Source organism: Pongo abelii, chromosome 5 (genome assembly GCF_028885655.2).
Source record: "Pongo abelii isolate AG06213 chromosome 5, NHGRI_mPonAbe1-v2.0_pri, whole genome shotgun sequence".
Taxonomy (NCBI): Eukaryota; Metazoa; Chordata; class Mammalia; order Primates; family Hominidae; genus Pongo; species Pongo abelii.
In genome coordinates, this window is record NC_071990.2 from 148282746 (window position 1) to 148306491 (window position 23746).

The following is a 23746-nucleotide window of genomic DNA, read 5'->3' on the forward strand; positions in this document are numbered from 1 at the left end:
CATCTGGAAACTCAGCTGATTTTTTATAAAGAAGCCCAGTCTTGCTCCGTAGCCAGGCTCAGAGAGGAACCCTCACTCTTTTTCCCTCCATCTCTCATGCTTCATACTTTCCTAAGGTGTAGACAGCCAAATGCTTAATCTTGAACCTGGAAAGTACATTTAATCTTATCCTCTTCCTTGAGCAGAAAGTTCTGCAGACAGATAAAAAAACTGATTTTTAAAATTTTATCCGTTTCAATATTTAGCAGTCATCACTGTCAGGAACTTCCTCTCCATAACTGGCCTTCAACTCTCAGCTGACACCTAAAGACATTTCACAATCTTTCTTTTGATTAGAGGACTTATTGGAGGGCTTCGATTAGATTGATCAGTGAAAAAGTAACTGGACTGTAAATTACTGGTCACTGCTGAGGGCCATTCTGGTCAATGTGGGTATCTCAAATGGTTTTATCTGATGATAGGAGTGCATGAAAAGTATTTTCATTAACATTCATTCTGTTTAAAAGGAATAATTATTTTGCTGCATCCTTAAACTTAAGGTGATTAGTCATATTTAAAAACATATTATTTCATACAAGTTATCACATGATACACAGTACCTTGTACTCCACAAAGAGTAAAACAAATTATTAACCAAGCCTCTGCAGTTAGTTAATCCAACTAACTTTGGATTAAAAGTTAGTTGGGGAGACAGCATCCGTGGACATTAGATGATAACTAACATCATCAAACAAATGTGGCATAGATAAATGAGTAATGTAGGGAAAAAGCAATCAATATGTGTTGGCAAGGTATATGAGAAATGTACAAATTTCAATTTTGAAATGTAAAAGTATGTTTCTCTAAGTTTGACAGATTTTCATATCTCCATTCTAGAGATATACTGGGCTGACAACTAATTTATGTTCTGTGGTCTTAAAGATATTATTCTTTTGTAAACATAGTATCAAATATAGTTAAATGTCAGTATGTAAGTTTGTAAAAAAATTTAATTAAAAATAAAAAGAGGCTAAAATAAATTGACTTCTATTTATTTGTCCAAAATGTTTGCGGGACCAAAAAATACTGAATAAAATAATCAAATAGAATAATTTCAAGGATAAGAAAAACATAACAAACAAATAAGCAACGCTCAAAAGCAAATTCTACCAGCATTAAACATTTCAAACTAAATTATTTATGCCTTACATCTTCATGAAAAAATGCATTTTACTTATGTTTTCTTTCTTTTTGAAATGACAAAATGACATAGAAACTCCTGGACTTTCTGTAAGTTCAACATAGAATAAAGATCCTATCTATGAAAGAAAAGAAATTCTTCAATTTAAAAATAATTCCTTTTGAACATTCTCATTTGTGGACCATTCTATGTTGCACTGACGAATAACTAGAGTATATTTCTATAATAACTCTTGTTCATGAGGTGTAATAAGGTCTTAAATTACTAAACAGTAATAATGTGAACTTAAAATGAATGAGACAGGCTACAAAATAGATACATCTTTGAGATTTAACATCTGTTAAATTCATTTTGCATCCTTTATGTATTTTTCACCAGCCCAAAGATAAATTCATTAAGGCAATTGAACAATCTGGAGTGAGCAACTGACAGACCGATTTTGACTAGAATTTTCATGACATAATATATGTTTGTTTTACAGGTTCTTCTGCAATACAGACCTCTCATATGGTCGTATATGCAACATTTACACCTCTTTATTTGTTTGAAAACAAGATCTTTTCATTAGAGAAGATGGTAAGCATTCAAGCTTAGGAAACAGTATTATTTATTTTGCGTGTGTGGGTGCACGTGTGTGTGTGATTACTTGCTGTGGTAGAAGGCACATGAAAATTTAATTAAAATTCTATCTGTGGATGTCAGTTTCCTTATCTTCAAAATTAGATACTCGACCTAAGGGATCTGACACATCCAAAATTATCTTAGATGATTGCAATAGCTCTGGCTAATTATAAAAAAGGAAAAGAAAAAATATATAGTCACTTTTAATTTTTATAGATCCTTCTGTTATAATCAAAAAGAAAGATACAGGATTTATGTATTTCAGTGAAAATCATAGAAATTATTCCCAGGTAATAATTAATGACCTTCCCATAAATAGGCCACATATGTTTTCTTAAACATTAGTGAATTCACCCTCAGGCTGGAGAGATACTGCTATGACCTTTCTTGTATCACAAAATAATACAAAATAAATGCTGATTGTTTTCTTATACATTTAACAAATTGTAGAAAATTTAGAAAATGTAGTGAAAGGAAATACAATTAAAATATTTATAGTATAAATGGTAAGGCATAGGCCCTATTAACATTTTGGCATATATACTTTGATTTTTCTTCTATATTCTGTGTTTGTATGTGTATACCTTTTTTACTGGAATCACACTTTATGTTACATTTGGAAACCACCTTTTCACTTAACAAGATATTGTTAACATTTTTTCATGATGTTAAATTTTAATCAATATGTTTAGTGCTTGCGTAGTATTTATGCATTTTCATAATTTTTAAGCTATCTATTGTTCTTGGACAGAAAAACAACTTTTCTCCTTCCCTTGTGATGGTGAAGTCCACCAAGTTATTAACAATTTATTTAAGCAAATGCCCTACTGCTTTTGGGGTTTTTGAATCCCAATTCTGTTTGGGAACTCTAGACATCTAACACCTTGTTACTAGGATTTCATAGTCTGAAGTCACTACATTAAAGTATACAACCGCATGATGCAGCAATATGATTACATATGAATGTTCATTTAGTTAGCTAGAAAGAGCTATGTTTTAAAACTTGAATGGAAATTAGCTTGAAACATAAATATTCCAATTGAATGATTATTATACTTTACTATATGCATTACATTTGTCTTTTAGATTACCCCTGGGGGGCATGTTGCTAACATTTTTCCCCTTCTCTTTCTTCCCATTCTTTCTTCTCCACTTTTTTAGATAAAAACAATTCCTTCCAGAAAAATTTTACCATATAACAGTGTTCATATCATAAGAGGATTATGTGCCATACTGAATATGGCAGTTTCACTATTTTTAATCCAAAGTTAGAAAACATTAGCCATGGTTAAATAGCAGAAACAGCAATTTGGACTGAATCTAAAAACCAGCAACATTCAACAATCTAAATGTACTTCTAAAGCCTCTCCCAAGTCAAGCCTCTTGCTAAGATTAGGGCTGGCCTTCTCACGCTTGCCTTTCTTTTAACCTCTGCATGCTACTGGCCTACGTGCTGTCTCAGATATGCTAGTGAGTAAATGCTCTAACTCATTGGACTTCTGAAGAATACCAGCAATGCCCCATCGATGATAGACTGAATAAAGAAAATATGGTACATATGCACCACAGAATACTATGCAGCCATAAAAAGGAATGAGATCATGTCCTTTGCAGGGACATGAATGAAGCCGGAAGCCATTATCCTCAGCAAACTAACACAAGAACAGAAAATCGAACACCACATGTTCTCACTCATAAGTGGGAGTTGAACACTGAGAACACATGGACACAGAGAGGGGAACAACACACAACAGGGCCTGTTGTGGGATGGGGATGAGGGGAGGGAACTTAGAGAATGGGTCAATAGGTGCAGCAAACCACCATGGCACACATAGACCTATGTAACAAGCCTGCACATTCTGCACATGTATCCTGTTCGTTTCTTTTTAGAAGAAATAAAGAAAATAAAAAAGAATACCAGCAATGCTTTATGGAGTGCCATAGTCTCATGTCTGAGAAGTATTCAAACCCCCTTTAAAACCACAAAGTGTAAGCACAGGGTAAAAGCATTATAAAAAGAATGGGGTGCAAAATAATCCTTTTGAATTTTTGGTAGTGCTACTGAGAAACTAAAATTTAAATACTGTTCATTTTTAAGTTAAAAAACTGAGACTAAAGACTAAAAACTCACATCTGTTTATTCATTGGTTAATTCAACAGATTTTATGAATTATCTATGATATACTATTATATGCTAAACAATATGCTATGTTCTGAAGATACAATGATAAGCAAGATTGACAAGGTCCTCTCCACAAAGCTTAGAGTCTAATGAGGAAGGCAGACAACTGACTGAACTGCAATAATACAATTAGAACAGAAGGCATACAAGGTGCCTGCCACATAGTAGGTGCAGGTGAATTAATATTTGTTGGAGGAGTAACCAAGTAAACATACGGTTAAATGAATGAAAAAAAATGAATGAAAGACATAAAAGAAACATGTCATCCTTTCTAATGGGTAGCCAGGGAAGTCCTCCCTAAGGAAGAACTGTTTAAGCTGAGATCTTAAAGAAGTTAGGCAAGTAAATGGGATAAAGTGTGTTCAAAGCAGAGGGACTCTTACATTGGAAAGTTTGGAGATGAAGAAGATTCCACTGGGTTCAAGGAACTACTAGATATTGAGATTATAAGGGGAGAAGACTTAAAGGCAGCTTGAGGCATGGGTGAGAGTCAAGGCATAAAGATTATTATAAATCCTCCCTTTGGGGAAGTTTAAGGCTTAAGGTGCCCAGAGGTTCTGGAATTAGCCCAGTGTCTGGAACAGTAAGTGACTTCCAAAGCTCTAATGAACTGACTAGTGTGTCACCATCTTCCTGTCTTGCCTGCTGATTCTTTTAGGTTAGCATCCTGTGAGGGTGATCTGGTTTCCCTGGTAAATATCAGAATGTAATAGAGATACAATGTCTTAAGAATATACCTATAGGAAATAATTTCTGTCTTAATGAAATTTTGTTAAATGGAGTACATTGCTAAAAGTTATAGCCTCAAAGACAGTAAGATCAGCAGGTAAAATAAAGCCAAGAACTTACATTTATTTAAAGAAGTGGTAAAAAAAAAAAATACATGAAAATCAAGAACAAAACTCGGGAAGGAGCAAGATGTTATAAATTACATTATCCAACTTCTTTCTCCTCTTGGGTATTCTAATGGTTTTCGTTTTATATAGATCCGAGAGTTTTAATAAAGCCTCTTTCACCTGCCCAAATCCAACTCTTGCATCTGTTAGGATGTTTGAAATGAGCTGAAGTAAAAAGAGTGAAAGGGTCTTAGGAAAGGAAACTTCTAATTTAAGTCTTACGCATGAATTATGCAGCATATGTATATTGAGTGCCTAGGAAAAACTCAGTGTTTCAGGCACTATTGTAAATCTCCCTCTTCCCCTAATTGTAACCCAAGGAACTTTGAAATCCTTGAACAAACTTTCTCAGCATCAAACTATAACTATGATTAATAGCATACTTTACATGAATCAGAAGTATTGCTTAGTACATTGAAAATAAAATGATGTAGGTAGAATTGCTGTATTTAAATTTCTTGTGCCAAAATCATGTTAGTACTTTGGCAGATTATTCAAATTATAAATAGGTGCTAATACTGGAATTTGTTATTTGGACCAGTCCTTTACATTTCCAAATGCTTTAAGTCATTTTATTTTCTAATGCTCTACGGTTTAAAAAAAAAAAAAAGTGTTTTTAGACTAAAATTTGTTGCAATGGCAGGAAGAAATTAACATATGTAGACCAAAAATTATGACTAGTAAAGTATCTGGAACTTATTCAACTTTTAAATACTACTTTGAGTTTGACTTCTATTTTGGATAGCATTCAAATGTAACTTTTACAGTAATTCACCTTTTATAACTACTATACCAAGGCATTTTCTTTCCATTGACAGAATTAGTTTCAGGTGTTGACAGGGTTCAAGTTATAGAAAAAGGTTTAGCTCTTAGAACATCTATGAAAAAGTTTTTTAAGGCACTCTAAGACATAATTCCAGAGTTTTCTGAAATTTTTTAGTAAGTTGCTAAAATATACCAAAGGGATAAAAAGAAAATGACAGTTTCCTCCATTTCTTAATTCGGTGACTTAACAACTATTGCATCACTGTTGTCTGTATTTTGAATATTTACAATATTTTAAGCCACTCTGCTGGACTCACTAGTGCACTGGTTAACTCCTTCTTAAAATTATTATCCTGATCTTGGGAAGGACCCTCCTATCTCACGGGTCTCCTACCTCAGGGCAGATTGAGCTCTACAGCAGATTCATGAGAGCAAGGCAGTTTCCAGTTGAAGTAATAATTTGGAATAGGCTGATAAGTGGGTTTCTGATTCTAATTTAAGTGTCTGTTTTGTAAATTTGCAATCTGGATTGTGGCTATTGCATAGAAATCATTGAGACAACGTAACTAGGAAGAAAAATAGTTATTGACAAAATTGATCAAAATTGATTTTAATGTAGTTAATATTTCATTTTACTTTAAATGTTAAAATAAGCTTCGAACATCAGAATTTGGCTATAGTATATATCACTTTAACATTCATATACTTTTTTATTTCCTTTGCCATGGTTCAGCCATAAATCAGTAACATAAGTTCTGCTTAGCTATTATTCTGAATTATTCCAAAGGAGACTGGCTTCAGGAGATCTAACATTAGAATGTGAGAAGTATCTGCCTGGGCAACTCCTTGATTGTAATCATGTGTAATCATGGGGATCTTATGTGGAGGAACACATTGTTAGGGGAAGAGGGGTAAAGTGTAGACAAGACAGCCACTTACCACTGAACACACTCAAGAAAGGAGCCTTTAAAAAAATTAGGTAGCAATGGCTAGTTTTTTTAATTTACATATTAAGCACTAGTGTTAAAGCATTAACCTGTAAAAACAATGGCTGATTAATTTTGGACTAACTGGTGTGCTAAGATTTTATGCAATCTCATTCATCCTTAAGCTTTTAGAATTGAAAAGTGTATTCTAGTTCCAATCTCTCATTTTGTAAATAAAGAAACAGGGCTCCAGAAAATTTAAAAGATGTAAAGAAATACAAACGATAATAATGCTTATATTAAGAGAGGTAGAGATATTGGGTGATTTTTTTCCTTACTACCACCATATTGCTCTGTTGGCGATAGTATTTTTATATTGGAAAAAACATTGTTTTAAATGGAGGAGAATGCTTTTCAATCTACTTTCCATCTTTTAGGCATATTCTGCTGAGAAACTTAGAGAATATGGGCTTTCCCACATCTGTAGCCATCCTGTGCTGGTGACTAGAAGTAGGTCTTGTCCTCTGGTAGCACCACCAAAACCACCTCCTGTACCTCCCTGGAAACTCATTCGTCAAAAAAAGGAAACTGTTATAACAGATGAAGCTCAAGGTATGTATCACATCATCTTCAAGTCCTTCTAATTAATGTATGAAAGTCTAACAATTTCATTTGTGGTGAAAGATATATGTCAAGGTAAATCACCCAACATTGCTTCTAAAGCCTATGTTTAATTTTATGCCCAAATTTTATGTCTTTAAAGGATTAATTCTTCACATCTCAGAAGCTAAGAAGTTTGGTTAGTGTCTGACTTGACCACATATATCAAGGTCATTCTTTGAGTTATGGCATTGTTATTATTAGTGTGATAGAAAAGTGGTTTGTAGCAAAGTGCATCTGCTTTTAGGGTTACAAAAACTTCCCAGTTTTTTGTTTGTTTGTTTGTTTGTTTTTTCCTTCCTTCTTTCCTTCCTTCCCTCCTTCCTTCCTCCCTCCCTCCATCCCTCTCTCCATCCCTCCTTCCTTCCTTTTCTCCTTCCCTCCCTTCCTTCCATCTTCTCCTTTATTGTTTCTTGAACCAAAGACCAGCATCCATGTGACACTTGAAAGGAAAACAAAATCCTTTATTTTAAAATGTTATATTTTGGTTAAATTCGCAGAGCTTCTTAAAACAGTTATTCATTCAGGGCATCAAGGGATAGTTGAATGAAAGGAAGAATAGTGAACATGTAGGCAACTTCTGATTTTGCTACTGATTGCTGTGTAATTCTATGTAAGTAAACACTCTTTTATAAACTGGGGTTAAAATATAACAATTGGTAAGATGCTGTAATGTCAGTGTCCTACCTAGAGGCTCTTCACATAATTGTCTTTCTAAATTGAAAATTAACAGAAAATTGGCACAGAACAGTCAAAGAAAATTTATGTATTCCATGTCCTAGTCTCTTTTTTTTGTTTGCCTAATAATCACCCCTAATGTTTAATTTCATTGTTCACCATGGTAATTCACGTGCTGTGTCCTTTATTCATTGAGAATTTCTTTCTTCTAGATCAGCCTCAGACTCCTTTAGGAATATCCACAAATCCTCTCCTGACCTGCTGCTTTCTTTTTACCTCGTGATCATTACTTTGCTACAGTTTTTATTCTTCCACTGCCGTATTCATATGTTAGTTCACATTTCTTCCTTATATCCTAAGCAATTGTGTTACAGAGGTTAACTAAGGGAACATTTTTTTTAGTAAAAGACTTTTATAGAAACTCATTCCTGTACTTGAAATAGCAGCAAATGCCAAGTAATAATTCTATAAAACATTGCTAACTTTCTCCCTTGAGACTTGTTTCACATAATCTGGAAAGAAATCGAAGAGTAGAAAAAAGAAATTGAATACTGGAAAGATCTATAAACTCTTTCAATAAAAGCTTTATGTGTGGTTTTACATTCCTATTTCATGCTATTGAAATTTGCTGAGTAAATAGCTAATCTAACCAGTACTGTATTCAATGTTAAATTCTGTATGCAATCCTGAAAGATTTTTTTAAACGTACATCGTACTGTCTAACTGCTACTTTTTAGAGTTAATAGTAAAGAAGCCTGAACAGTTCCTTGAGATTTCAAGTCCATTTTTGAATTATAGAATGACTCCATTTACAATTCCAACAGAAACGTAAGTATATAACATTCTTCCTCATAAATGTGTCTTGTTAGTAAATATTTAGTGATGTGTCTGGTTAAAGATAACACCAAATGAGAGCACTTTGAAGAATAGTAATTTTAAAATAAGCCCAGATAGATGTAAAAACTTTAAAAGGACATTTTCTTGACCTTTTATAGCTTGTAGTTACATTAATCCATTAATTAACAAATAGTTTTTACTAATTTCTTGTGTGTGTTATAAGCTGAATGTTTGTATGCCCACCAAATTCATAGGTTAAAGTTCTGACTTGCCAGCGTGGCTGCATTTGGAGGTAAGGCCTCTGAGAAAACAATTAAGGTGAAATGAGTGATAGGGCGGGGGTGCTGATCTGAGAGATTAGTGGGAGAGACACCAGAGAGTTCTCTCTCTCTGTCTCTTTCTGTCTCTCCAGGCACACACACAGTGGAAAGGCTACGTGAGCACACAGAGAAGGCAGCTGTTGGCAGGCAGGAAGGAGAGTCTTCATAAGAAACAAACCCTGCTGGCACCCATCCTGACTGGTCTCAGACTTCCAGTCTCCAGAAATGTTAGAAAATAGATTTCTCCTATGGAAGCCACCTAGCCTGTGGTATTTTGTTATGGCAGCCCGAGCAAACAAATACGGACTTTGGTACAGAGAAGTAGGGTGCGGCTGTAACAAATATCTGAAAGTGTGGAAGTGGTTTCCACATCTTCCTTGTTCTCTTTCAAATAGGCTTTCTCATTTTTCCCAATATGGCTAGGCTGAGAATTTTCGAAATCTATTTCTTTTTTCTAGCATTTTACTATAAGGAGTCAAGAGAAGCCACACCGCACTTTCAACACTTTGCTTAGAAATTTCCTCAATCCAATATTTAATTTCACCGCTCACCAGTTCTACCTTCCGCAAAACACTGGAACACAGAAAATTCAGCCAAAGTCTTTGCCTAACAAGGGTGGCTTTTCCTCCTTGGCCCAATAACATGTTCCTCGTTTCCATTTGAGACCTCATCAAAATGGCCTTTACTATCCATATTTCTACCAGAATTCAGTTCACAGACATGTATGTATTTTCTAAGAAGATTGAGGCTTTCTCTATAGCTCTCCTCTTTCCTTTTTGGGCCCTTTCCAGAATCATCTTTAAAGGTCTGTTCATGGCAATGTAGGCTTTCTTTAGCATGTACCTCCAAACTCTTCCAGCCTTTATTACCCAGTTCCAAAGCTGCTTCCACACTTTTAGGTAGTTACTATAGCAGCAATCCCACTTGTTAGCATCCATGTTTTGTCTTAGCCTGTTTGGGCTGCTGTAACAAAATACCGTAGACTTGTGGCTTGTAAACAACAAAAAATTTATCTCTCATACTCCTAGAGGCTGGGAAGTCCAAGAATTGCATGCCAGCAGAATCAATTTCTGGCAAGGGTCTGCTTCCTCATGCATAGCATCTTCTCACTGTGTACTCACCTAGTGGAAGGGGTGAATGAGCTCTCTGGGGTGCCTTTTACAAGGACACTAATGCCATGCATGCAGGTTGAGTCACCTTCCAAAGGCCTCACCTCTTAATACCGTTATTTCAGGGTTTAGGATCTCAACATATAAATTTGATGGCGGAAGTGTATACACACCTTCAGACCATAGCACCTTCCTTCTCCTTCATCTAGCAAGTAGTGTGTTCTGTCGATGTGTTTTGTAAATTAATCCAGTTCTTCCCCTGAAAGGAATAATATATAAAGCTCCTAAAATAATACATTGCAGCTTTTTTTACTCCCTATCTACATGAAAAATCTTCAAATATTTGACAACAACTATACATGCACCACTCCATTCTCTTATTATTAGGTTTCTAGATGTGTAAAAAAATACTGTGTAAGTTATTTTCCAGTCCCACTGGACATTTCAGTTACAAAAGCCAGTGGAATTTCTATTCTTATTAAAGCTACTATGAATTAGCCTTCTGTCTCTTGGACACAAACAGTCCTAACTGATACTGCAATATAATAGAAATGCAATGCAATGTTATCAACAGTGTCATTAATTTAGTCAAAATTTGGGCTATATTAACCACTTGTAATACACACATTATTAATATATTAAATAATGTCTTTCCTTCTTAAGTAGAGCATACTCAAAGGCTTCCTTGCTTCCTCGATGAATCATACTTAGCATTATTACTATACTGTCTTCTAACAGAGGGACCTCAAGGACTTTGAGGAACAATGACCCTAACATTCAATGACCTGAGACTACTGGCTTTTCTGGGGCTTTGTTTCAGTGATTGGCTCAGTTGTAGTTTTAATTTTGCTTTCATAGTACTAATGATGTCTTTATCAGTTCTTAATATTGTCTGCTTCCAATAGCCTTCCCTTCTCCAAATTTGTCTCTAATTTTCTGGGTGTAATGAGTAACATCACCAAATTTTTAGAATTAGTTAACGTTGACTTGTATATACTTATAATAAAGACATTAACGGTTAGCATATGGGCTTTGTATCTACATTGTAACAATTGGATATTTAACATAGTAACTTGGAAATCATAGGTATTAAGTAAATATTAATTGAATTGAAAATATTTTGAAGCACCTAAGGTATTCAGTATTTAAAATTATGTTCTTTCCTGTATGGTAGGCACTAGGCACATGGGGCTATGTAAAATTTTTTAAGTTAATTAATATTATATAAAATTAAAAATTAATTTCCTTAGTTGCATTGGCAACATTTTAAGTTCTCAGTAGTCAAATGTTCTAAGTGAACATTTTCATCATTGCATAAGTTTCTTCTAAATATTAAAGGGAATGAACAAGTGACCTGTCCATAATTGTAGCATTTTACTATAACAGTATTATTATATTATTTTTAGTTTTTATTATTTTAACGTATATTAATATTCATAGATTAAAATGAAAAGCTCATTCATTTATATAATGCAACATAACTAAGTGGTATTTTCTTTGCCCTATTGAGAAGACCAGTTGAATGTAATTGTCCTAATATGATAGTTAAAGCATTTCAACCTTTTAAATCAATTTTATTTAATAAATAAAAATGTATACTTTGATGACAAATATATTAAAGTTTGTGTCATTGCAGTGATTATACAAAAGCAATATTTCTTAAGTTCCCTTTTATAGTAAGAAATACTTTTTTTTTTTTCCCCAAGATGGAGTCTGCTCTGCTGCCCAGGCTAGAGTGCAGTGGAGCAATCTTGGCTCACTGCAACCTCTGCCTCCTGGGTTCAAGTGATTCTTCTGCATCAGCCTCCCAAGTGGCTGGGATTGCAGGTGTGTGCCACCACACCCAGCTAATTTTTGTATTTTTTGTAGAGATGGGGTTTCACCATGTTGGCCAGGCTGGTCTCTATCTCCTGACCTCAGGTGATCCACCCGCCTTGGCCTCCCAAAGTGCTGGGATTACAGGTGTGAGCCACAGTGCCCAGCCAGAAATACTTATTTTAAGATAAATTTTGAATTGGTTGAAATAAGGCCTACTTCAAATGTTCTTTAGCATCATAAAACTTAAAAAAATAAATTAAATGAGCCCCCTTATCCCAAGGATATTTGAATAAAGTATTGAGGGGACACAGAGGATGAACTAGCAAGGGCACTGTTTTTGTGAGGAAAAATTTATTAATTAATCAATGAAAACTCTGACTGTAAAAATAAAGTGATATGAAAATATTATATGTAAAACAAAGATACTATTGAAAAATGCCCTCACTTTTCTCTTTCACATTGTTTGTTTTACTGCTTTGGTGAGATGTCACAGCTGCTCAAATTATGTTCCTAAAAGGAGTAGACAATATAAGAGTGCAAGCTGGTGAGAGATTAAAGGTGGTGATAAGAAGTTGGGATATTGCCTGGAGACAGAAGAGAGCCACAGAGGCTTGGTGTATTTCATATTTAGAAGTACTCTAATTTTTTTTCTTGTTTCTAGTAATTATGCTGATGGGAAAATCTGTCTGGCTTTACAGATTTGGCTACTGTTTTAGAACAACAAAAAAGCATCTTGCCTACTTTAATCATTAGCACTGATGAATATTTTTGGTTATTACCAGCTAATTAAATTACAAGAGTAAATGATTGTCATAGAAATGTGGAAAACTGGGTGTATCACTCTTAGGGAAAAAAAAGACTAACAAAATACAACAGCAAAGACAATGAAGAACATTGAAGAGAAAGGGGGAAGGAGGAGAAAGAGGAACCCAAATTCACTAATATTTGAACATCTTGAACATCACTATAGGGATAGAAAGAAAGACTGTGAAGTTGGGTCTGAAGTTTTTATTGAATCAGAAGTGACCATGAACTTTACAAATAGCAATAACTGGTGTATTGGATGATATGAGTGCAGGGTATGAAGGTTGCCATTAAAATTGAGGTAATTTTTAATGCAGCAGTAGGTGGCTAATACATGGTTATACACATATATCAAAGACTAGCAAATTTACACTTTGAATTTGTGCAGTTAATTGTACTTCATTTATCCTTCAATAGAGTGGTAAAAATTTAAAAAAGAAAGTATGTAAAGTGGTTTAAAAAATAAAATAGAAATTCTAGAAGCAAAGATTATAATGACTAAGACCCAGAACTCAATAGATGTGCTTAAGAACACATTAGATACAGACTAAAGGAGAATAAGCAAAGTTGAAAATAGATTAGAAGGTAATATCCAGACTAAAGCATGGAGACAAAAAAATGGGAAAAAAAGTACAGTTAAGACCTATGAGACATGTTGAACATGACCAACGTACTTGCCAGTGGTTCTCAGAAGTAGAAGATAAAGAGATTTGGAAATAATTAAAAAATCAAATCTTAATGGCCAAAAGAATCCCTAAAGGGAAAAGTTTAAGTCAAGATTCAGGAAGTCCTAAAAAGACTAAGTAATATAAATACAAAGAAAACTGCAGCTAGACACATCATAGTAAAACCAAAGACAAATATAATGCAATAATATAATGCAATAAAAGTGAAATAAAGACTGCTATACAAAGCAATATGGATGAATCTCACATACACTCACAAAATTTAGACCAAAGAAGTCTGGTACACAAATTACATGGTTAGTTTTCAGTTATCCTATTAATATACAGTAAGAAAAGAAATATTTTAAAAAGCAATATATGGTGTTGGAAGTAACCAATGTGGTTATCTGTGGTGAGGAGAGTTGGCCATGATTGGGACATGCCTCTGGCAGGGTTTGTGGATTGCTAGTAATATGAAAAACGCTTGATCTGAATAATGGTGATATGACCATGTTTACTTTGTGATATTTCAGCAAGTGTACATTCATTGTTTAAGAACATTTAAACAGCTATTTTAAGCTTCAATAAAACTTTATTAAAATTATTCAATGGTCTGTGCCATCGGTCACACATATAATGGCCATTAAATATGGTTTTAGCCTTCTCTTGGATAGATTATAATCTATGATAGGAATATAAACTGATAAGAGAAAAGCAGTCAAAATTTAGATCTGTACTGTGTTCATTGTGCTTTCCTACTTTTAGGTACTCTACATCACAGGCAGTTAATTTACACTTTTATTTATTCTATTTAAGTGTATAATACTAAAGATATTCTTCAAATATTTTACCTTTAAGGCTTTGTCAGTTCTATGTATCGACAACTGAACATTGAAAAGTGGGTAGGGAGGGAGCACTGCACAGCACTACTAGACAAATATTGGCAGTTGGCAATGTCAAGCCATGTGGGACAGCTTTATAACCAGAAAAAAATATTTCCTTCTATTTTCATTTTAAAATCTTGTTATTGTTGCAAATTAATAAATCTAGTTTTTTTCTCAAACTTTTGGGTTTTTGTTTTGTTTTGTTTTTTGAGATGGGGTCTTGCTCTGTTACTCAGCTGGTCTCAAACTTCTGAGTTCAAGTGGTGCCTCTTGCCTCAGTCTCCCGAGAGGTTGGGACTACAGGCAAGTTCCACCATGCCCAGCATAAAATTTGTGTTATAATTTCTAATAAATCAATGTAGTAATCTCTATAAACACTTAAAATAAATTAGCTAAATTTATTTAAATATTTTACATTGCATTTACAACTTTACTAGTTTGTTTTCTCTTCAAGCATTTTAAAAGCCAAAAATGATAGCAAAAAAAGTCTTCACAAGTATTTAAATCATTACAAAAAGTCAAATAATCAAAATCATGTATTTGTAGACATTTAATTTTTCCTATACATACTATTTGTGTTTACAAACCAAAATTTTCCAATGCCTTTTAACTTAAGCATATAGCTAAAATTAAATATTAAGCTATATATTTAAAGGCCTAATTTGTAGATTATATAACAAGCTAAATTATTTCATATATTATAAAAACTCACACATAGTATCTTAATCTGTTTGGGCTGCTATAACAAAAATACCATAGACTGGGTGGCTTATAAACAATGGAAATTTATTTCTCACAGTTCTGAAGAGTGGAAGTCCAAGATCAAGGCACTGGCAGATTTAGTCTGCTGTGGGCTCACTTTCATAGATGGCTTCCTTTTCCTCTATAGCCTCAAAGGGTGGAAAGGGCAAAAGATCTCACTGTGGTCTCTTTTGTAAGGATTCTAACGCCATTCATGAGGGCTGTACCCTCGTGACCTAATCAAAGGCTCCACCTCCAAATACCATCACATTGGTGATCAGGTTTCAATGTCCGAATTTTGGAGGAACACAGACATTTAGTCACACACAGAATTTTTCTAAACTTAACATAAAAATGTTAATGCTTCATGATTTCTGATTAATATTATGCTTAAGCTACCCACTGTTTTAGTCAGGGTTCTCCAGAGAGACTGAATGAATGCGGAATATAGACATCGACATAGATATAGATAAATATACAAATATAGATATATGACAGGAGGTTCATTAAAGGAATTGGCTCATTGGTTATGGAAGCTGAGAAGACTCAAGATAGGCTGTCTGCAAGCTGGGGAACAAGGGAGGTCAGTAGCACGTGGTTCAGTCCAAATCTAAAGGCCTCAGAACCCAGGAAGCTGATGGTGTAACTCTCAGCCTGAAGACAAAGGTACGAGAATCCAGGGAGTTGTTGGTGCAAGTCCCAGAGTCCGAAGGGCAGAAGCCCTGGACTTTTGATGTCTAAGGGCGGGAGAAGAAGGGCATCCCAGCTCCAGGAGAGAAAGTGAATTCACCTTTCCTCTGTCATTTTCTTCTGCCCAGGCCTCCAGGTAATTTGATGACACCCATCTACATTGAGGGTGGATCTTCTCTCAATCCACCGACTCACACGCCAATCTCCTCTGGAAGCACTCTCACAGACACACCTAGAAATAATGTTTTACTAGTCACCTAGGCAGCCTTCAAGCCAGCCAAGATGGCACCTAAAATTAACCACCACACTCTCTAAGATGATGATTTTGCTATTCAAAATAATTTTTATCTCTCAGCTAGTTGAGTTTGCATATCAGAGATTTTGTGGGTTGCAAGAAATAGAACTGCAGACCTCAAGGACAAATTTTCTTACAATTTGAATAGTCATAGCCAGCCTTTTAGAATCTCTATGCTAATAGGGACCCCAAATGGGTTAGTTTCATAACCTAAATTCCCTGAGTTACTTACTTTTTATCTTCTTTCAGCTGTATTACTTGATTAAAGTACATGAAATTGTAATACTCAGATACAGGCGGCTTCATCACCTGATTGGATTCGACTAATCTATTCACTGCTTGAATCTGTTATTAGTTCATTTACATATTCATCTCTGACAGAGCCAAATCAGAGATATGTGAATGACATTTCATCCTACGTGATAGACATGCCCCTTGTCCTGCTTTGCTGTCGCAGGTCAACATAAGAGCAAACCTGTTTTTTAGTGAGCCTTTGAAAGTGACTGCTATCACAACTTTCTATCTTAGGAACACTGTCTTTGTAGCAACACTCCAGGTTTTCCCATTCTTGGCTCCTGGCCATGTCTGGTAGAATTGGAGACTCACAACCAAGTTTGTGCTACCCTCTAGTGGCGGTTTTGTGTAAATCAGAGAAGTTTAGTTACAAGTGAATTTTTACAAAACACTAACTGGAAAAAATATCCAAGTTGATGAAGTCTATAGACATGGAATTTATCTTTGAAACACACTTACTTAAAAAATACATATACTACAAAAATGTCTTTACGTACCTATAAAATTCTAGCGATGGCAAGGACAATTTGAAGTCATCTCAGCCAATTACTTGAGAGGAAGACTATATGCTTGGGTAGCTGGTATGAATGTCACAGTTATAAACTTAAGTGCTCAAGACTCATAATTAAATTTCTGACTCCTAGTTCTGTTTCACTGATACCTCACTGTGATACTTAATTAAATCAATTCCACATATCAAATTTCTGTTTTGACCATCAAAATCCAAAGATGACCACCAAAGCTTTAAAACAGTGTTCTAGAATTTTTACATCAATTTGTTGACTAATATACAATATTTTTAGTAGCATAAAAAGACATTCAATGTTTTAACATGAGGTAAAAAACACTACTGGTAGTAAAAGAATGAGAATGACAAACAGAACACAATCAGAACTTTCTATTGTAACTTTAAACAGAAGATCAAAATAACAGAAGTTTGGGGTTTTGTTTTCCTTTTAGGCATTTTGTGCCCTCCTTAATTAAGAAAGGAATACCTCCAGTATCTGATTTACCTTCCGTCAGTGAAACTGATGAAACTGCAACACATAGCCAGACAGACTTGAGTCAAATAACAAAAGCTACATCTCAGGTGACTATGTGACTCTTACTGTTGGCCCAACTCTTAATGATATAAGATTTTTTCCTTACATTGTGAAACATACTATACATACAAAAAAATGTATAACATGGATCTGAACAGTATAAAGAATAGTGTTAAAATAAATATCTTATGTATCTATCACCTAAGTTAGAAAATGAAATAGTCATCTGCTATAGAAGTCCCCTGTGTGTTTCTTCTTGGTTGTATTTTCTGTCTGCCACTCGGATTTTGGTATTAAACAACTTCAGACTTTTCTCATTCTGGCAATTATAACGTAACATCTTGTTTGTGAGATTCCTCTCTTTTGTTTCGTGTCCCGTTCATTTCACTAACCAATGGTATTTATTGTATAAAATTATGCTACAAATGGTTTTTAATCTATCACAGTATTAGTGGCTATATTAGTTGCTTCTTGTTTCTTACTATTGTAAGAAATATTCTTACTATTCTTGCTTTTTGTTTCTTACTATTGTAAGCAATGGTACCATGATTTTTCTCAAATGTCCCTTGAAACAGGTACAAGAGTTTCTTTAGTTTCAGGGTTCATAACCCTTTATGTGCTATGGCTCCCCTTAACAATTTTTTAAAGCTCTAACATGTTGAAAACAACTCATCTTTTTCTCCATATTTATTAACTGAGAATTATTGATAAGGAACATAATTAGCACTGTGAGAGAACATACAACTTCACTATTTGGTGGTTGAATGACTACTAAGCATAGTTGCTATAGTTACCTAGCTATATAGGTCACAGGAGTATCTGTAAATGGGGAGATATGACCACATGAAATACAGCGGTAGGTCTAATACCTGCTGTAATTTCTAAGTAGTAATCAGCTTACATATTCTTGTAAGATATTTGCAACAACTATAATATAATATAAAATATTGTGACATTTTGTGGATAGGGTCAGTTATTGCTCTCAACATTGTGACTACTTGCCTGTATTGGCAAATTTGTAATTGAAAAAAAAATGCTGAGTGTCAAACATGTAATGTCTTTCTAACCATCCACGTTAAAGGATTCGTGAAATTTAACTATGAGCTTCATTGGATATCATATTAGGAAACCCTGTTCTAGGATATGAATCTAGGAGTCTAGTTAATAGGGCACTCATTCACCTGCTTGACCTTACAATAAAATGCCAAACCATTTTCCGAATGGGTGTGGTAATACCCACATCTGTGAACACTGAGTTTTCTTTATGACAGCATTTGATACATATGATGTTTGCTAATGTGGTGGGTATAAAATGGTATTTTATTTTTTATTATAAATGCATAATGTATTGACATTAACCCATATATGCCTGAGGTTGCTATTTTTGGAATTTGAAAAATCAGACCTTGGCAATGAGCTTGAGCAGTAGGATGCTGAGCTTTCCAATGTAAAACAAATGTAAATAAATCTTGCCTCCATTTATGTACCTCTCTATCCCATTTTCACCATTCTGGCCTCTGTAGGAAACTTTCAGGATTTTTTAATGTAAATGCAAAGAAACACACACACAATATTTCACAACTTCCTTTTTTTCTACTCAAAATTAAATAATCTTAAAAGTACTTAATACATGCTGGAGATAATTCCAATCTACACCTAAAGAGTATCTTCATTCTTAAAGCTTCATAATTTTTTATTATGTAAATGAACTGTAGTTTATTTCTATCAATCTCTATAGATGGAATCTTGGGTTGATTTTAATATTTTGCTATTATAAGTAATACTGCTATGAATGAATTTGTACATGTAGTTGGATTGTTTGGCCAACAAATACAATTCTATTGGAATGTTAAAATAATTATTGCTAAATATACACGATAAGATTACACCCAGGTTGTATGAATATTTCCTTATAGCCACATGGAGTGTGTAGAGGTTTTTTAAAAATTTTGCCAATCAGATTGGTAAGAAAAAGTAGTTCATTTTGCTTTTCCATTGAACTGATTGTTATTGTGACTGAACAGCTTTGTATACATTTACTGCCATTTCTGTTTGTGCTGCTGTGCAATGCCTGCTTATGTCTTATGCCTAATTTCCATTTGGGTTGTATTTTACTATTTTACCAATTCATAGATATTCTTTGTGAAATATGGAGACTTATTCTTTGTTAGATATGTATTTCATATGTTCTAAGTTTATCTTTTCACTCTTATTTGTCTTTTTAAAATTTATTTTTAATCGATAAAAAAGTATATATTTATAGTGTAAAACATGATGTTTTGAAATATATATATAGCTGAATAACTAAATTGAGCTAATTAATACATGTATTACTTCACGTTCCTTTCATTTTTTGTTGTGAGAACACTAAAATCTTCGGTCTTACCAATTTTCAAGAATACATTAACTACAGGCCCCGTGTTGCAAATCAGATCTCTTGAATTTATCTCTACTAACTGAAACTTTGTATCCTTTGACCAGTATTTTCCCAATCACCCACACCTAGCCCCTGGTAACTACCATTCTACGCTCCACTTCTATGAGTTCAAGAGTGTTAGATTCCACGTGTAAGTGAGATTATGTGGTATCTATTTTTCTGTGTGTGGCTTATTTAATTTCACATAACATCCTCCAGGTTTATCCTAGTTATTGCAAATGATAAAGTTTCCTTCTTTTTAAAGGCTGAATAGTATTCTATTTTGTATATATACCATATTTTCTTTATTCATTCATCTGTGGATGGACAATTAGTTTGATTTCATATTTTGGCTTTGTGAATAATGCTATAATGAAGATGGGAAGGCAGGTATCTCTTTGTTCTTTGACACACTGATTTCATTTCCTTTGGATACACACTCAGAAGTAGGATTGCTGGATCACATGATTGCCCTATTTTTAGTTTTTTTTTTTTTTTTTCCAACCTCCATACTGTTTTCTACAGTGGCTGCACCATTCTGCCTTCTCATCAGCAATGTACAAGGTTTCCCTTATTTCCACATTCCACATTCTTACTAACACTTATCTTTTGTCTTCTCGATAACAGCCATTTTAACAGGTGTGAAGTGATATCTCATTGTGGTCTTAATTTATGTTCCTCTGATGATTAGTGATGTTGAGCATTTTTTAAAACACGTACGTTGGCCATTTGTATGTCTTCTGAGAAATGCCTATTCAGATTCTTCGCTCATTTTTCAATTGGGTTGTTTCCTTGCTGATGAGTTGTTTGAGTTCCTTATATGTTTTGAATATTAATCTCTTATCAGATGTATGATTTACAAATATTTTCTCCCATTCTATAGATTGTCTCCTTATAATTGTTCCTTTGCTGTGCGAAAAAAAAAAAAAAAATTAGTTTGATGTAATTCCTTCTGTCTGTTTGTGATTGTTGCCTGTGCTTTAGGGATTATTTCTTAAAACTTGTTGCCCAGGCCAAGTTCTTGGAGCTTATCCCTTATGTTTTCTTCTAATAGTTTCATACATTCAGCATACATTCAGGTCTTACAGTTAAGTTCTTAATGCATTTTGAGTTAATTTTTGTATATGGTATGAGGTGACTTTCCTCTTTTGTAAATGGATATCCCAAAATCATTTACTGAAGAGACTCTCTTTTCTTCCATTGTGTGTCCTTGTCAATCTTTTTCGACCATAATAGCTTGAATTTATTTTTGACTCTCTACTCTGTTCCATTGGTCTATTTTTATGGTGGTACATGCTGTTTGGGTTACTATAGCTTTGTAGTGTATTTTGAAGTCAGGTAGTGTGATGCCTCCTGCTTTGTTCTTTTGCTTTAGCTATTTAGGGTCTTTTGTGGTTTCACATGGATTTTAGGATGTTTTTAATATATCTGTGAAAAATCTCATCAGAATGTTGATACATTACATTGGATCTGTACATTGCTTTGGCTAGTACAGCCATTTTAACAATATGAACTCTTTCAATTCATGAACATGGGACATCTTTCCATTTATTTGAATCTTATTTTATTTCATCAATGTTTTATTTTATAGTATTCAGAATATAGGTACCTCCTTAGTTCAATTTATTCCTAAATATGTTTTGGTAGCTATTGTAAATGGAATTATTTTACTGATTTCTATTTTTGTTTTTTGTATGTTGATTCTGTATCCTGAAACTTTATTGAGTTTATATATTAGATCTAATAGTATTTTTAATGGGGTTTTAAGGGGTTCTATATATGATTGTATTATCTGAAAAGAGAAAAAATTTAGCTTCTTTCTTTCCAATTTGAGTGCCTTTTCTTTATTTTGCCTAATTGCTCTAGCTAGGACTTTAGGTGATATGTTGAATAGAAGTGGTTATTTTCCTTATCTTACTCCTGATCTTAGAAGTAAAGCTTTCAACTTTTCACTGTTGACTATGTTAGCTATGAGTTTGTCATATATGGCCTTTATTGTGTTGAAGTACTTTCTTTATATTAGTTGTCAGTTGAGAGGTTTTTTATCATAAAAGGATGTTGAATTTTGTGAAATGCTGTTTTTACATCTATTCACATGATTGCATGGTTTTTGTCTTTTATTCTTTTAATGTGGTATATCATACTTGTAGATTTGCATATGTCAAACCATCCTTGCATCTCTGGGAAAACTCCCACTTAATCATGGTAAATGATCTTTTTAATGTGCTGTTGAATTATGTTTACTGGTATTTTGTTAAGGATTTTTGCATATATGTTCATCAGGGATATTGACCTAAGGTTTATTTTCTTATAGTGTCCTTGTCTGGCTTTGGTATCAAGATAATGCTTGCCCTGTATAATTAGTTTGAAAGTATTCTCTCTTTGTCAGATTTTTTTGGAAGAGTTTTAGAAGGATGGTATTAATTATTCTTTAAATATATGGTAGAATTCAGCAGTGAAACCATAAGGTCCTGGACTTTTCTTTAATAGGAGACTTTTTATTTTAAGATATAGGGTCTTTCCCCGTTGCCAAGGCTGGAGTGCAGTGGCATGATCATAACTTAACTGCAGCCTTGAACTCCTGGGCTCAAGCAATCGTCCTGCCTTACCCTCCCAAGCAGCTGTTACTACAGGCATGCACCACCACACTTGGTTAATTAAAAAAAAAATTACAAATGGGGTCTTGCTATGTTGCCTAGGCTAGTCTCAAACTCTTGGCTTCAATCCTCTTGCCTTGGCCTCCCAGAGTTCTGTAATTACAGGCATAAGCATTGCACCTGGCCAACATGGGACAGTTTTTTGGTTTTTTTTCTTTTCTTTTTCTTTTTTTTTTTCTTTTTTGAGATGGAGTCTTGCTCTGTGGCCAGGCTGGAGTGCAGTGGCGCAATCTCGGGTCACTGCAACCTCTGTCTCCCGAGTTCAAGTGATTCTCCTGCCTCAGCCTCTCGAGTAGTTGGGGCTACAAGTGCATGCCACCAAACCCAGCTAACTTTTGTATTTTTAGTAGAGACGGGATTTCACCATGTTGGCCAGGATGGTTTTGATCTCCTGAACTCATCATCCACCTGCCTCAGCCTCCCAAAGTGCTGGGATTACAGACATAAGCCACAGTTTTTATTACTAATGTAATCCCCTTGCTCATAGTGTTCTGTTCAGATTTTATATTTTTCATTATTCAGTCTTGGTAATTTGTATATGTCTAGAAATTTGTTTCTTCTAGGTTATCCAATTGGTTTTCATATAATTATACATGGTAGATTCTTAGGATTCTTTGTATTTCTGCAGTATCATTTGTAATGCTTCCTTTTTTATTTCTGATTTTGTTTGAGTCTTTTCTCCTTTTTCTTAATTAGTCTAGCAAAAGGTTTGTGAGTTTTGTTTATCTTTTCAAAAATCAGCTTAGTGTTTTGTTTTGTTTTGTTTTGTTTTTTACTTTTCTTGTTTATTTCTGTTCTGAGCTTTATTATTTCCTTTCTTCTACTAATTTTGGGTTTAGTTTGCTTTCTTTTTTTCTAGTTCCCTGAGGTGTAACATTAGGTTTTAAATTTGAAATTCTTCTTTAAATTTCCCTCTTAGAGCTTCATTTACTGCATCCTATAAATTTTTACATGTTACTGTGTCAATTTTCATTTGTCTCAAGATATTCTAAAAATGTCCTTCTTAATATCTTGTTCAGAAGCACATTGTTTAGTTTCCATGTATTTGTGAATTTTCTGAAATGCCTCCTGTTGTTGATTTTTAGACTCATTCCATTGTGGTTATAAAAGGTAGTTATATGATTTCAATCTTCTTTAATTTGTTAAGACTTGCCTTGTGGCCTAACATATGAATATCCTGGAGAATGTTCCTTGTGAGCTTGAGAAGAATGTGTATTCCACTGCTGCTAGATGCAATGTTCTGTATATATCTGTTAGGTCCATTT

The 23746-nt window shown here is 34.1% G+C and overlaps 1 protein-coding gene across 1 annotated transcript in view; it reads left to right on the top strand.

Annotated features, from left to right (window-relative positions):
• The window catches only part of ADGB (androglobin), a 203556-nt gene that overhangs the window by 85660 nt on the left and 94150 nt on the right, over positions 1-23746 (top strand). Inside the window, exons 10-13 of the mRNA XM_002817462.5 lie at positions 1662-1756; positions 7008-7182; positions 8646-8736; positions 17326-17455. Coding sequence (XP_002817508.5) covers positions 1662-1756; positions 7008-7182; positions 8646-8736; positions 17326-17455 — 491 coding nt within the window. The remainder of the gene's footprint in view (positions 1-1661; positions 1757-7007; positions 7183-8645; positions 8737-17325; positions 17456-23746) is intronic.